General features: G+C 44.9%; 1 protein-coding gene across 4 annotated transcripts in view; it reads left to right on the forward strand.

The window, feature by feature from the left end:
- Positions 1–3,401: 3,401 nt before the first annotated feature.
- The window catches only part of LOC137450587 (septin-2), a 42,016-nt gene continuing 31,970 nt past the window's right edge, over positions 3,402–13,447 (forward strand). For 2 of the 4 annotated variants that reach the window (XM_068157298.1, XM_068157302.1), the window contains exons 1-4: positions 3,451–3,554; positions 9,213–9,265; positions 10,302–10,401; positions 12,230–12,316. In XM_068157298.1, the coding sequence (XP_068013399.1) occupies positions 9,239–9,265; positions 10,302–10,401; positions 12,230–12,316 (214 nt within the window). In that variant the 5' untranslated portion in view covers positions 3,451–3,554; positions 9,213–9,238. The other 2 variants (XM_068157299.1, XM_068157301.1) reach the window with 2 other exon arrangements.

Here is a 13,447-nt window from a genome sequence, read left to right on the forward strand (position 1 = left end):
TCTTCTCTTTGCACCTCTGTGAAAAACCAAGAAATATGCAGCATGTCTTTTGTGGGCATGCATTCTCTGTTGGTTTCTGTGATGCAGCATTCCTCAACCACATGCCCCAGACAGTTCCAGTTCTGCTGCATGGTGATCCTGCATGCTGCTGTTTCACAGGGAGTCTCATAAGAGGCTTCAAGAATAACAAAAGTACGTTTTCAGCAAGTGCGTAACACAGCATCAAATTCACTGTCACAGGATGCTCTCTAATACCAAACATTGAGATGGGTTCAAAAAGCAGCAAGAAAAAATCATGGAAAACTATCAAGCTAAAACTTCTGGCTCAGGAAGCTGCTGAGCTCCAGCTTGCCGGAAGCTGGGAGGATACACAGACACAGTGCTACTTTTATCTTTTCCTAAGCATCTGCTGCTGGGCACTGCAGAGGCTGGGCACTGACTAGAGCTGACCTTTATTCTTACCCGAAGTGCCCTTCCTTATGTTACTTTCTGACAAAATGGTACTGTTCTGGGAGGCTTGTGAGTTCCCTGAACTTTCTGTGTGACAGTTGGTCAGCCATGACCTTTCTGGGAGGCTTGTGAGTTCCCTGAACTTTCTGTGTGACAGATGGTCAGCCATGACCTGCAAAAATTGTTAAGTGTTCCTCAAAAATGGGTGTTGGAAATTTCTGGAGAATGTTTCATCTGTTGCACTAAACCCTGCCAAAGGAAAGGAGTGACAGTCACGGGAAAGCACTAACTTCCATGAGACTCTGTGTTGATCCCAGTCTGTATTTGGCATTGCTCCTGTTAATTTCTTGTAATTTCTTCAAGTGCTGAGCAGTTATTTGTAAGAGCAGGACAAGTGTGTAAAATATTGTGTGCATCATGGGGTTGTAACTTAGTGAAAGAATCACAGAATGTTACGGGTTGGAAGGGACCTCAGAAGACCATCCAGTGCAAGCCCCCTGCAAGAGCAGGATCACCTAGGGCAGGTCACACAGGAACACATCCAGGCAGGTTTTGAATATCTCCAGAGAAGGAAGTTCCACACCTCTCTGAGCAGCCTGCTCCAGGGCTCTGACACCCTTACAGTGAAAAAGTTTTTCCTTATGTTCTTGTGGAACTTCCTCTGCTCCAGTTTGCACCCATTGCCCCTTGTCCTGTCCTTGGACATCACTGAGCAGAGCCTGGCTCCATCCTGCTGTCACTGCCCTGCACATCTTTATCAACAGGAATGAGGTCACCGCTCAGGCTCTGCTTCTCCAAGCTAAAGAGCCCCAGCTCTCTCAGCCTTTTCTCACAAGGGAGATGTTCCACTCCCTTCAGCATCTTTGGGGCTCTGCACTGGACTCTTTGAAGCAGTTCCTTGAGGTCCTCCTTGAACTGAGCAGCTCAGAACTGGGGTGGCTTCACCAGAGCAGAGTAGAGAGGCAGAAGAACCTCTCTCGACCTACTAACCACACCCCTTCTAATCCACCCCAGTATACCATTAGCCTTGGCTACAAGGGCACACTGCTGGCTCATCATTATCCTTCTGTCCACCAGAATCCCTTGTCCCTTTCCCCTTTGTCACTGACAAACAGGTCAGTCCTCAACCTATACTGCCAAAGGTACTGTTGCCCCTTTGGCGATAATACAAAACATCTGTATGGATATTAATGGAAGAGTTTAAAATGAGACCTTAATTTCAAAAGAAGACCAAAATGCCATCTTTTAACTCCTCCAGGAAGGTTGTGTGTAACAGTTCTTTGTGTTATAACATTACACTGTGTCCTAGGAAACGGAACTTGGTTGCGCTTTCGTTGGCTTTTATGTTGTTCTTACTCAGATCACATCAATGCTCAGTTGATAATATGAGCACAATGTGAATTAGCAAATAATGCCAGTCTGCCTTCAGCAGCATTTGTTTCACTTCCACATTTTCCTGTTGTGAGCTGCAACGCTGTTTGCTTAACGGATGGAAATACAGACAAAACAGAAATGTTCTTCTTGGTATTCAAAATTTTAAGTCAAAACATTTGCTGCTAGGTCCCACACATGAACTGCCCTCTGCAAAATGTTCAGATGGATTACCTGGAACGTTCTCAAACCTGCTGCTTGCAACTTGGAGGCTGGAAAAAGTCTTCCTTGAACTTCTGCTGGTATTGCGGTTTAATCTCATCAGTGTTGTATTGAGTGTTTGAGCTACGTAACACTATTTCACCATGAGAAAGTGATCTGGATCTGTAATCTGACTACAGGTATCATTTACAGTCTATGCCTGTAAAAAGTCTGCTAAAGTCCCTGGTACCTCAGAGAACCTGCCAGTGAGAATCCCACACACCCTTTCACTGGTGATACTGACCAAGGCAGAACTGCTCTCACTTAGCCGGTGTGCTATGATGAAAGAGAAGATATCTATAGAGTAGGTGAAATAAATACATTGGGGTAATTTGCTTCATGTGTGGATGAGCAGCTGTAACCCAAACAGGTTTCTGTTACATACTGCATTACAATCGAACAGCATGAAGTTTTAAGATAGATTTCCCCCTGGCTATCACACCTGCCATACCAAAAGATTTTCCTCTTTGAGGAGGATCGCTAAACCCTACTTCAGGTGGAGGCAATCTCCAAGCTCACTGGTATTTGGCTAGGAAGTAGTAATCAAACAATTTGAGAAAGGGATATATTAAACAGAATGGACCCTAACTATGTTTCATTCTGGAAGGCCACTCGTGTATGTTGCTCCACAGCGAGCCCGTTTGTACAGACGGATGCCCAGTGTGCTGCTGGCTGGACGTGGAGGTAGGGTAGTAACACAAACCGGTATCATTTCAAGATCGTTAACTGCTGCAGCACTGACTACCGTGTCGTATGTGGGAGTGCAGTGACCCCCGGGAGCGGTGGCTCTGTCAGATAAGCCTTCCTCCACGTGTGTTATCGGGGGAGGACAGCAGACTCAAGAGACGCTCCATATTTTTGGGCAGGGCACTCAGGGCCAAAGCCGGGGACCAGCTTCGGGGGCTGGATGCAGAATCCTCGGGAGCACCGGCAGACTGCAGGGTGGTAGCACCGCTCCCTCCGGAGGGAATGAGGAGATAGGGAGCGTGAAGCGGAGTGGCTGCTTGGATCCGGGGAGGTGCTCGCCCGGCCCGTCCCGTGTCAGGCCTGTCCCAAAGGGACCACGGTCGCTGCCAATACCCAGGTACGCGGTGCCTCGGGAGAAAAGCATCCGCTGCTGAGCCGCTCCCATTCACCATAGCCCAGTGCCGGACCCACGCGTGAGCTCATGGCTCCCACACCGCATCCCGCCACGTCCCCTGCCGGAGTCGCCATGGCAACGCCCCGCCGGCACTCCCGCCACTGGCACTCAGGCACGCAGGCGGGGTGGGAGCGCCGCTCCGTCATTCCTCTCGCTCGTCCTGGAGCCGCGCCCCGCTGCTGGCCTGGGAAGCGCCCTAGACCATAGAGTCGAGCAGAAGGTAGGTAGGCGCTCGCCGCAGTGGCGTGTGGGATGCGGGAGGGCTCCTCGGTAGGAGGTGGCAGATTGCGGCCTGTCAGCCAGGCACCGGCGGAAGCGGCTGTAGGCTCAGGTAAGCGCCGGGGGTTGGGCCGCCTCCTCTGGCCGGTGGGTGGGCTCCTCCACCCCGCACACCACTGCGTCTGGTCACTGTCCGCGCCTGCCCTGCCCTACCCCGCCCCGCCCCGCCCTGCCCAACCCTGCCCAGCCTGCGCGCCCCCAGCAGGGCGGTGGTACCGGTTCGGCCCCGGCCCGGGCTCTGGAGCTCACCAGCGACGGCGTGTGCTCCGTGCACGGGCCCAGCGGCCTGCCGCTGGCCTCCCTCCTCTGCCCGGAAACGGGATTTCGAACCTGTTGTATGAGGAGGGGGGAAGCATATCGGGGCAGAAGCCCTCAAACCCCGCGGTCAGGCCGTGGTGCGTTGTAGGCACCCCTGTGTTTGTTGGTAAAGCAAGGCGTGCGTTACACTTGAGATGCGGACCGGGCCTCCCAGCTGCTGGGCTCTGCCCGGCATGCTGTAGCCGGAGATACGGGGCGAGGATGGAACAGGAAGTTCTGTCTCCATGGGGCATTCTTCGGATGCTTTTTAAATTGCAACACCAAGCGTCGTCAAGTGCTGGGGAGCAGGGGATGCTGCAGGAGAAATGCAGGGATCCGGCAGTAGACGGATCAAGTGATACACCTTTTTTATTTTAAGTCTGAAATTATTATTCACGTGCAGCTTGGAGGCTCCGTGGTATCATGGGATTTAAGCATGATTCGGGAGATTAAATGCTAATCTATCAATGCTTGCTGTGCATTGCCAGTATGTCCACAGTTACAGTTAAGCTTCATGGATGTGAGGTAGAGCTGCCTATGAGTGCCTGATGAGTGATCATGGCCAATATGTTTAGCTTTTTAATTAAAAAAAAGAAAAAGTATACATACTTTTCATGATTGCATGTTTGGTTTAAAGTAGTTTTCTTTGCTACAGTAGCTCTGGGAATATACTGTCAAAAGCTGCTTGTGTAGGTAGCATGCCACTGAAACTGATCATTAATGTGAATGGTAGCATTGCCTCCTGTAATGACATTATTCACTGAAATAACAGTGAGAAAGGAAGTTGTCTAATATGTTAACACTGAAACTGAACAAATAAAATATGTAGGATTAGCCCTCTAGATTTATGCATTGCATTTTCTAGGCCTTTTAAGAACAGTGCTCATATGTTCTTCTTTTTTACTTGTTGCCTCCTTTTGTTGTGCATGTGTGCTGCTAAGTCACAGAAGAGTTAAACGTTTTGATGCACAGCGATGCCTTCCCAGTAGTAATCTGTGTGGTGTGTCACTGGTTCATTATACATTTTCAAAATGAAGTCTGGGAAACATATGAATGCTGAATACTAATTAAAAGACAAAGCAGTGGTATAGACTTAGCTTGGTCTGTCTGCAAGTGCTGTAGTTGGGTTGTTGCATTTGCTCCTAAATACTGTATCTGGTTTAAGTGATGCAGTTGTTCGCCTGAGTAAGAGTAACACAGAAGTATTAGTCTGTAAAAAGGATTCCTTCAGCTGGTAACATCTGTTTCTACTGAGGAAAATCATCTGGGATTGTTGGTGTAGAGGAAGTGACATTGCTCCCTGGAAGCTTCTGGGAGGGGATTTCCAACCCCAGAGGTGAGGACTAGCTACAAACAAAGGATGATACAGGGAACAGGCTCTGTTGAACCTTTTGTTGTTTGGTGAAATTGGGTGACTCATACTATAATTTTGATAGCATAACCTACCAGAAGAAATGTTAACTGCTTAGTGTTGAATGCCCCTATATCCAGTTTGCAATGCAGTAAACTTTTCATTTTCACATAACTTCCCTGTTTGTCTGTATGCAAGACACCTGGAGAAGTTGTAATCATTAAAAATGTTATGTGCCTCAGTACTTTGATAATTCTATTTGAGTTTTTGTAGTTCTTCTTGTGAGGCACCACAAATATTGGTATTTTACTCACATATTCTTGGTGTTTCTCTATCTTCTTTAAGTCCAAAAATGTGACTTCATGTTGTTGAGACCATTTCCAGCACTTTAGTGCTTTCTGCAGTTCCCTGTTTGTCTATTAAGTACTTTAAAAGAAGTTTCAGAATTCTGGAATCACAGATGGAAAGAAAGAGGCCTCATTTGATAAATAAGACAGCTGTTCTGCTTGTAGAGATGGTTGTTAGGGTCAGTATGAAGGGATTGTTAGTATCCTTATATGGAAACACTCTTTTTCTTTGTGCTAGTTCCTATTAAGAAGCTCCCAGTCCGCCTGTTCCTAGCAGTTTACTTCTCACATCCTGACAGGAACAAAGGAAATGACCCATTTTCCTTCCCCTCTCTTTCTCTCTCACTGGAATACTGTTCTTATCAGAAGATGGTAGGATGCCATGTTCCAGGCCTCTGCATTTGTAGAGGAGGCAGCTATAGCTGAATTTAGTGCTCCCTTCAATTGCCAAACAGCACAGTGTCCAGGACAGAGATTTGCTGGGATCTGAAATGGAACTTGGTTATCCATTGTTCAAAACCTGATTTGGACATTTCTATACTGCAGCACAGTGTCCCTTTTTTTTTTTTTCTGCTAGACCTGCTAAATGGGGCTCACAGTTATTTACAAATAAAGTTTGACTGCTTTTTTTTTTTCAACTTAATGCAATTGGATCTTTCCTGTTCCTTTCTCTTTGACATATTTTGTATGTGCTGCTTTAATTATCTCATAATGACTGAAATTAGCCTTTAAAGATTTAAAGAATACTGAACAGCTGTGGCTTGCTCTGTTAATTGCAATTTCCAGATGTGAGACTATCCAGAGTGTTGTCAGATAATCAGCTGCATTTAGTTTTTAAGTTTGAGTCAGTTGTACACAGACTGATTTCAGCAGTCACTGGTGCATGGTGTAGCCTGCTTCCTGTTCAAGATATCACAGAAGTGCTGTAAGTGCTGCAGTAATTTGGAGCTGCAAGAAGATGCAGCAGAATATTTTGCTAATTTTAAAGTTCTGATCTGTAATGATAAAGCCTTCAGTAAGATGGCTTATGGTCATCTGGGGAAGTTGGTGAACTGAATAATTTTCTAGGGAACCTCATGAGGGCAGTATTATGAACTGCAAAATGTGTTGAGGCTGAGCACCTGAGGATTTGTTTGTACCTCAGTGCCTTATTTGGGTGTTATGGAACAGCAGTTTTATGGGTTTTTTTGTTTGTTTGTTTGTTAGGATATTTCTGTTTAACAAAATACAGTGGGAAATAGCTAACTGGATGCTTATACATGGAGGTTTAAGCATGCACTGCAGACAGAATCACATGGAGAAGGGGGCTGGGGTTAGGGGTTGGAAGAGACCTTGAAAGATCATCCAGTCCAAGTTCCCAGAGCAGGATCACCTAGGATAGGTCACACAGGAACACATCCAGGCAGGTTTTGAATGTCTCCAGAGAAGGAGGCTCCACAACCTCTCTGAGCAGCCTGCTCCAGGGCTCTGACACCCTCACAGTGAAAATGTTTTTCCTTCTGTTCCTGTGGAACTTCCTCTGCTCCAGTTTGCACCCATTGCCCCTTGTCCTGTCCTTGGACATCACTGAGCAGAGCCTGGCTCCATCCTGCTGTCACTGCCCTGCACATCTTTATCAACAGGAAAGAGATCACTGCTCAGGCTCTGCTTCTTCAAGCTACAGAGCCCCAGCTCTCTCAGCCTTTTCTCACAAGGGAGATGTTCTGCTCCCTTCACTGACTTTGTGGCTCTGCACTGGACTCTCTCAAGCTGTTCCTTGAGGTCCTTCTTGAACTGAGGGGCTCGGAACTGGACAGGCAGTCACGATGTGGTCAGAGCAGCTAGCCTGCAGCAACTTTTCAGTCAAAGACACAAGAGGAATGTTTGTCCAGTAAGAAACAGGCTTTGTAGATTGCTTGTGGAATGGTTTATTACAAGTTTGGCATTTTATCAGCTGACAGGCTAATTTTGAAGCCAGATGTGTCATAACAGTTGACAACAACTTTGATTCTTCTGCTTTTTAATCAAGTAGCTTGGCAATGATGGATGTGACTATGCAGTCATTTTAAAGCAGAAGTAATTAGAGAATTTGGTATACATGTTGAAATGGCAATTGTTCTCCCTTCTCACCCCTAACTATAGGCAGCTGCTCTGGGTGGCTTCTCATCTAGCATTACTGTGAGCAACGGGTCAGAAACTCTTATCTGTGTTAGTACCCAAACTGACAATTTGTGAACTTCTCTAAACCCTTGAATGATGTTGCTGATTTTTACAGGCAAGGTGACCACAGAAGTTTCCAAACACAGAAACAAGATGTGGAGCAATGAGTTACATCTGTCAGTGGGGCTGTGACTGTCTTTAAGGATCTGTGAACACTAGAATGAGCCCTTGCGTATTGGTCAAAGAAAAATAAGCTTTGTGGTTTTTTTTTCCAAACCCATTCTTAAGGGATGTTTCCCAGGCTGGTTGGAGGAATACCCAATTAGAGGCTGTCAGAAAATGGCTAGGACCAGGGCCTCCCTATTTTCCAGGCAGTGGATGTATTAGGCTTTCATTAGCAAGCAAATGAACTGGGTATGGGGATAGAAATAGTTGGAGGAAAAAATCCAAACCTTTCCTGGCTCTCAGGGTAGCTTATGTCTGCACAGCTGCCAGGATTTGAAATGCCTGCTTCAGGGCAAGTGAAATGCCATGTGAGCTGAGGACATACTTTCTTTAAAAGTCCCAGGTTGCACTTATGCTGACTTTGATTTTTCTTTTAGTCCAAAGCTTTAGCATGTCTGTGCTAGGATTTGACTGTCAAACTGCTGGTGTCAGAAGCTGGCCTGTATCCTGCTAAAACAAGTCCTGCTACCCAGCAGGAAAGCAGTTCTGTCTGGAAACACAGGTGCCTGCATAGGTCACTTCCCTGCTTTCCCAGGCCAAGAGCTGCCTTGTCAACAAACCAAGCTGTGAAGTGCTCCTGCCACTTCAGTGTTTCCTGTCAGTGCTCTCTGACCACACTAAATGAAAGGCCTCACTATTGCTGTGATAACTAATCTATAGCACAACTAACATCCTTGAGGAAAAAGATAAGGGCTTGCCAAAACTCAGCTGTTCTGGGTGTCTGAAACTGAAGAACAAATCTTTTTGATAGTCCTTTAGAGCAGGGTGAGTTTTCATCTCCAGCCTGGGTTAGCCAGATGCTGAGTTCTGCTGTGTTTGGTGTGGTGTTCACATTCAATGATAGTACTTTGAAGTAACTGAAAACAGTCATAGAATCATAGGGACCTCCAAAGGTCATCTAGTCCAACCCCACTGCAGTCAGCAGGGACATCCTCCACTATATCAAGTCGCTCAGAGCCTTGTGGAGCCTCACCTCGAATATCTCCAGGGGTGGGGCCCCAACTACCTCCCTAGGCAACCTGTTGCAGTGTTCCACCCCTTTCATGGTGAAGAACTTGTCACTAACATCCAATCTAAATCTCCTCACATTTCAAACCATTGTCCCTCATCCTAGCCCTACAGCTTGTTAGAAACAGTCCTTCTGCAGCCTTCCAGTAGCCCTCTTCAGGTACTGGAAGGCTGCTATTAGGTCTCCTGGGAGCCTTCTCCAGGTTGAACAACCCCAGCTCCCTATGTGACATTTCATTCTACTAGAATAAAGTATTATTATTTTGTGCAACATAGAAGTTCAAGTTTAATATCAATGTAGTCTCTAAGTGAACTAATATGCACTGTGGATTTTATTTTCCAGTGTCTGAAACTTGGAAGTGACGAGACATGTCTCAGTCAGGCGAAAAAGTGAAGGTAAAGAGATGGCTGCATAGCCAAAATTTTGTTTAGAACCTGTCTGACTTCTGAAAAAACAACTCTTGGCTTTGCTGAAGGGGTGAAATAGTGAAGCAATGATTGATACCTTGTTGCTTCAGTTGTGCTTTGTGAAGTTAAGTGGGAACAGAGCTTCCCTGTGCTTTTAGTATCGGACTTTTGGATGTTTGCCAAGCATTCGGTGTTTAGAATGGTGCCTTCACCTAGTGAAGTGGCATTTGATAAACCTTCTTTTCCAAAGGTTTTGCACATCTGGCTGAGTTTTAAAAGGATTGTTAGCAAATAACTAATTGCCTTTTAAGTGATTTCCCCTGTATCCCTTCCAACCTGCCCCACTGGAAGTATGGCATTGAATAAAAACTCTCCTCATCGTAAACTCATCTGTGTAGAATAGATTTGGTTCCAGCTAGCTCATAGGTCCCTAAATCAAATGTCTGATATTCTCGTTTAGGCTCCTACTAGGTTTTCAGTCAGTTGATAAGAGATGGTGAAGCAGACTGCCCTTTTTATAGCCCAAATCTCTTTGATAAGTTTTTCAGGCACACTTATTTTTCCTGCTTTTGTGTTAGAAGTCAAACATTGTGAAGATAGGTGAAGAACTCAGCAAGAAGACAGATCTCCGTGTGATTGTTTCTCGGTAATCTGTGTGTTACTATACAGCATTCCTCTTTCTCTACAGATGAGTTGATGCATTATTTTAATTGAAGATAGCAGCAGAAGATACCAAATTTGAACAGTTTACAGGTTAACAATACTGTGTTCTTGCAAGCTTGCAGATATTTTTAATTCAAGTCCAGACTCAAGGTACTTGACAGATTTCTATTCAGAGATCAGCCTGCTTGGTGAATTGCCCATTTCAAGGTCTGCCTTGCTAGAACAGCAAAACATGGTTTCATTATTTTTCCATGTGCTTTGTATATCTCTGCACTTCATTGTATAGAATCAAATGAACTCTGCTTCAACTTTTTAGGGGGAAGGGGATCTCAATTATACTCAACTTTTGTTTTCTTGGCAGTTCTCCGACTCAGCAGGCTATGTGGGGTTTGCTAATCTGCCCAACCAGGTTCACAGGAAATCTGTGAAGAAGGGCTTTGAATTCACATTGATGGTGGTTGGTAAGTGATTTGTTTAAGTGGTTTTGAGTGTTAAACAACAGCTAAATATATTTTTTTCACATAGGCATGCATGTCTTCCTATTTTGCAAGGGATTGTTAAAAAAAGGAAAGATCTTTAAACACATTCTCATTAAATCTCTTACTACTTTTTCATATTTGGTAGAAGGGAGTATTTGTAGTGATTAAAGATGATGACTTTGAGCCAGCAGGACATTCTTGTGTTCCTGACTCATCATCAGATGGAAGGGATAGTTGCTTAATCTTTCCTTGACTCCCATTTCCCCACTGAAGGCATGAGTGCACGTGGTGAATATCTTGCTGTTGAAATGGTGCTGCTGTTCTTGTGTTTTCTGCTGCTCTGTACTGACTCACTGGTATTTTGTCACTAAACTTTTAATTTGCCTGCTCTGTGAATGAGCACCTTTGATGGAAAGTCCTTCAGGCGCAAAGTTGTTTTCAGTGGCCTGTTGAATTATGCTTGCATTGAATCAATTTAATGTCATACGAGTGCAAAAGGAGTCCACAGTAGTTTCACCTTTCTGAGTAGTTACCTTCGAATTATGTGCTATTGAAAGATGAAAATGAGAAGAGATACATGACCCTGCTGCCTTATCTCTGTGCTCTGTAGTACCAGTTGAGATTATCTGGTGACAGAGCATTCAGCAGAGTCTGTACAATAAATAGGTAATTTATGGTAAGGTTAGTATCTCTTAGTTTTTAACGATAAATACAGATAACTTCATCATCTCTGAGACTGGGTTAGCAGCATCTAACATGAGAATTGCTCTAAACTCTGATTCCTTGCCTTAGGGAAAAAGTGACTTTTTGATATTCAGATTTAGTAATTACATTTGTAACATTGTTGGAGTCATAGAATCATTCAGGTTGGAAAAGACCTTTAAGATCATTGAGTCCAACAATAACCTAACTACCATGGTCACTAAACTACATCCTGAAGCACCACTTCTACAGCTTCTTGGACACCTCCAGGGATGGTAACTCCACCACCTCCCTGGGCAGCCTGTTCCAACCCCTTACCACTCTCTCAGTAAATAAGTTTTTCCTAATATCCAACCTAAACCTCCCCTAGCACAACTTAAACCCATTTCCTCTCATCCTGTCACTGGTTACCTGGGAGAAGAGACCAACTGCAGCATCACTGAAACCTCCTTTCAGGCAGTTGTAGAGAGCAATGAGATCTCCCCTCAGCCTTCTCCAGACTAAACAACCCCCAGCTCCCTCAGCCACTCCTCACATGACACCCTCCAAATCCCTCACCAGCCTCCTTGCTCTTCTCTGGACATGATTTTCTGTTCCATGTTTCATGACATGTGCCCTAACTAGAAGGGTGCAAAGTTCACATACTAGTTTGGGATCTCTTTATTCATTATCCTTCCTAACAGGTTCAATCTCTGCCTTAGGAAAACCATAAGCTCCCAGAAATTTCCAACAGGAGAGTTAAAGCTCCTGATTTTGTAGATTTAAATGAACAAACAGCAGCTTTTATTTCCTTGAAGTAACCTAACTATCTCTAGATCTGTAGTCAAAGTGCTGTGTGACCTTTCAGCTTTTATTGTGAAGTCTGTTAGAGTAAACTTAGCATTTTCATGGAACATTTGTAAAAACACTAGAGGCTTGTTTTTCCTGTGGATTTTAAATTGCTTAGCTGAACCTTTGATGTTTTTTAATCTCAAAACCTAGGGTGGATCCTGATGAACAAATTATTTTTCCTCAAAAATTGTGGGCTTGGGGAAAGAGGCTATGCTTTGAAAAGCCTGGAATAGAAAGGTGTGTGTGCTTAATAAGATGAATTTTGTTTCTTTTGCAGGTGAGTCTGGCTTGGGGAAATCCACATTAATTAACAGTCTGTTCTTGACTGATCTTTACCCAGAACGTTACATTCCCGGCGCTGCAGGTAAATGTGCTTCTGCAGTTTTGCTGTGACGTTTAATGTTCTTTCAGTTACTGTTGCTTAGTTCTGATAGCTTCACCCATGTGACCCTTTCTCTGTGCTGCCTAGGTGCATTTCAATTTTCCAAGTTATTTTTTATTTGTATTTCCTTTCAAAGGGTCAGCTGTTGTTGCTTATTCCTAAACTCTCATTATAAACCAAGCTCCCAAACCTTTTAGTTTGATTTAGTTTAGTTTAGTTGGGACCTCAGTCCCCATTTCCTCTGATATGTTTTTCCTGTAGAATCATAGAATGGCTCAGGTTGGAAGGGACCTCAGAGATCATCTGCTTCAACCTCCCCACCATGGGCAGGGACACCTCTCAACTAGATTTGGCTGCTCAAGGCCTCATCCAACCTGGCCCTGAACACCCCTGGGAAGGAGCCATCCAGAGCCTCCTTGGCAACCTGTTGCAGTGTCTTACCACCCTTGTACTGAAGAACTTCTCCCTAAGATCCAGTCTGGCCCTACTCTCCCTCAGCTTCAAACCATTCCCTCTTGTCCTGTCTCTGGACAACATCATGAAAACTCAGCCTTCCTGTAGGAGTCCTTCAGGTGTTGAAAGGCAGCTCTAATGTCCCCCCAGAGCCTTCTCTTGCCTAGGCTGAGGAAGCCCAGCTCACTCAGCCTGTCCTCATAGCAGAGGTACTCCAGTCCTTGGACCATTATTGTAGTCCTCCTCTGGACTCGCTCCAACAGATCTCCGTCCTTATGCTGGGGACACCAGAACTGGATGCAGTATTTGAGGTGGGGTCTCACAAGAGCAGAGTGAAGGGGCAGAATAACCTCCCTTGCCCTGCTGGCCACATTCTCGATGCAGGGTAGAACAGACTTGCCTTCTGGGCTGCATGGGTGCACTGCTGGCTCCTGTTTCTTCTCAATCAATACACTCAAACAATCACTACTCACAACATTGCTTCTTGTTTATGTACAGTAATGTGGTGTTCGGTTTTCGCTACCTGTCTTGGTTTTGATCTTTAAAATATTTTATGTCATGTTGCTTACAGTCTGTTTTAGATTGCATTTCCTGTTCTGTTGTTCTGTCCTGCAGGGGTTTCTGATAGGCATAATAACAATGCAAATGCTACTTTATTTT

Source organism: Melanerpes formicivorus, unplaced genomic scaffold (genome assembly GCF_026170545.1).
Source record: "Melanerpes formicivorus ecotype bairdi unplaced genomic scaffold, bMelFor1.0.p_v2 SCAF_36, whole genome shotgun sequence".
NCBI classification, from domain to species: Eukaryota; Metazoa; Chordata; class Aves; order Piciformes; family Picidae; genus Melanerpes; species Melanerpes formicivorus.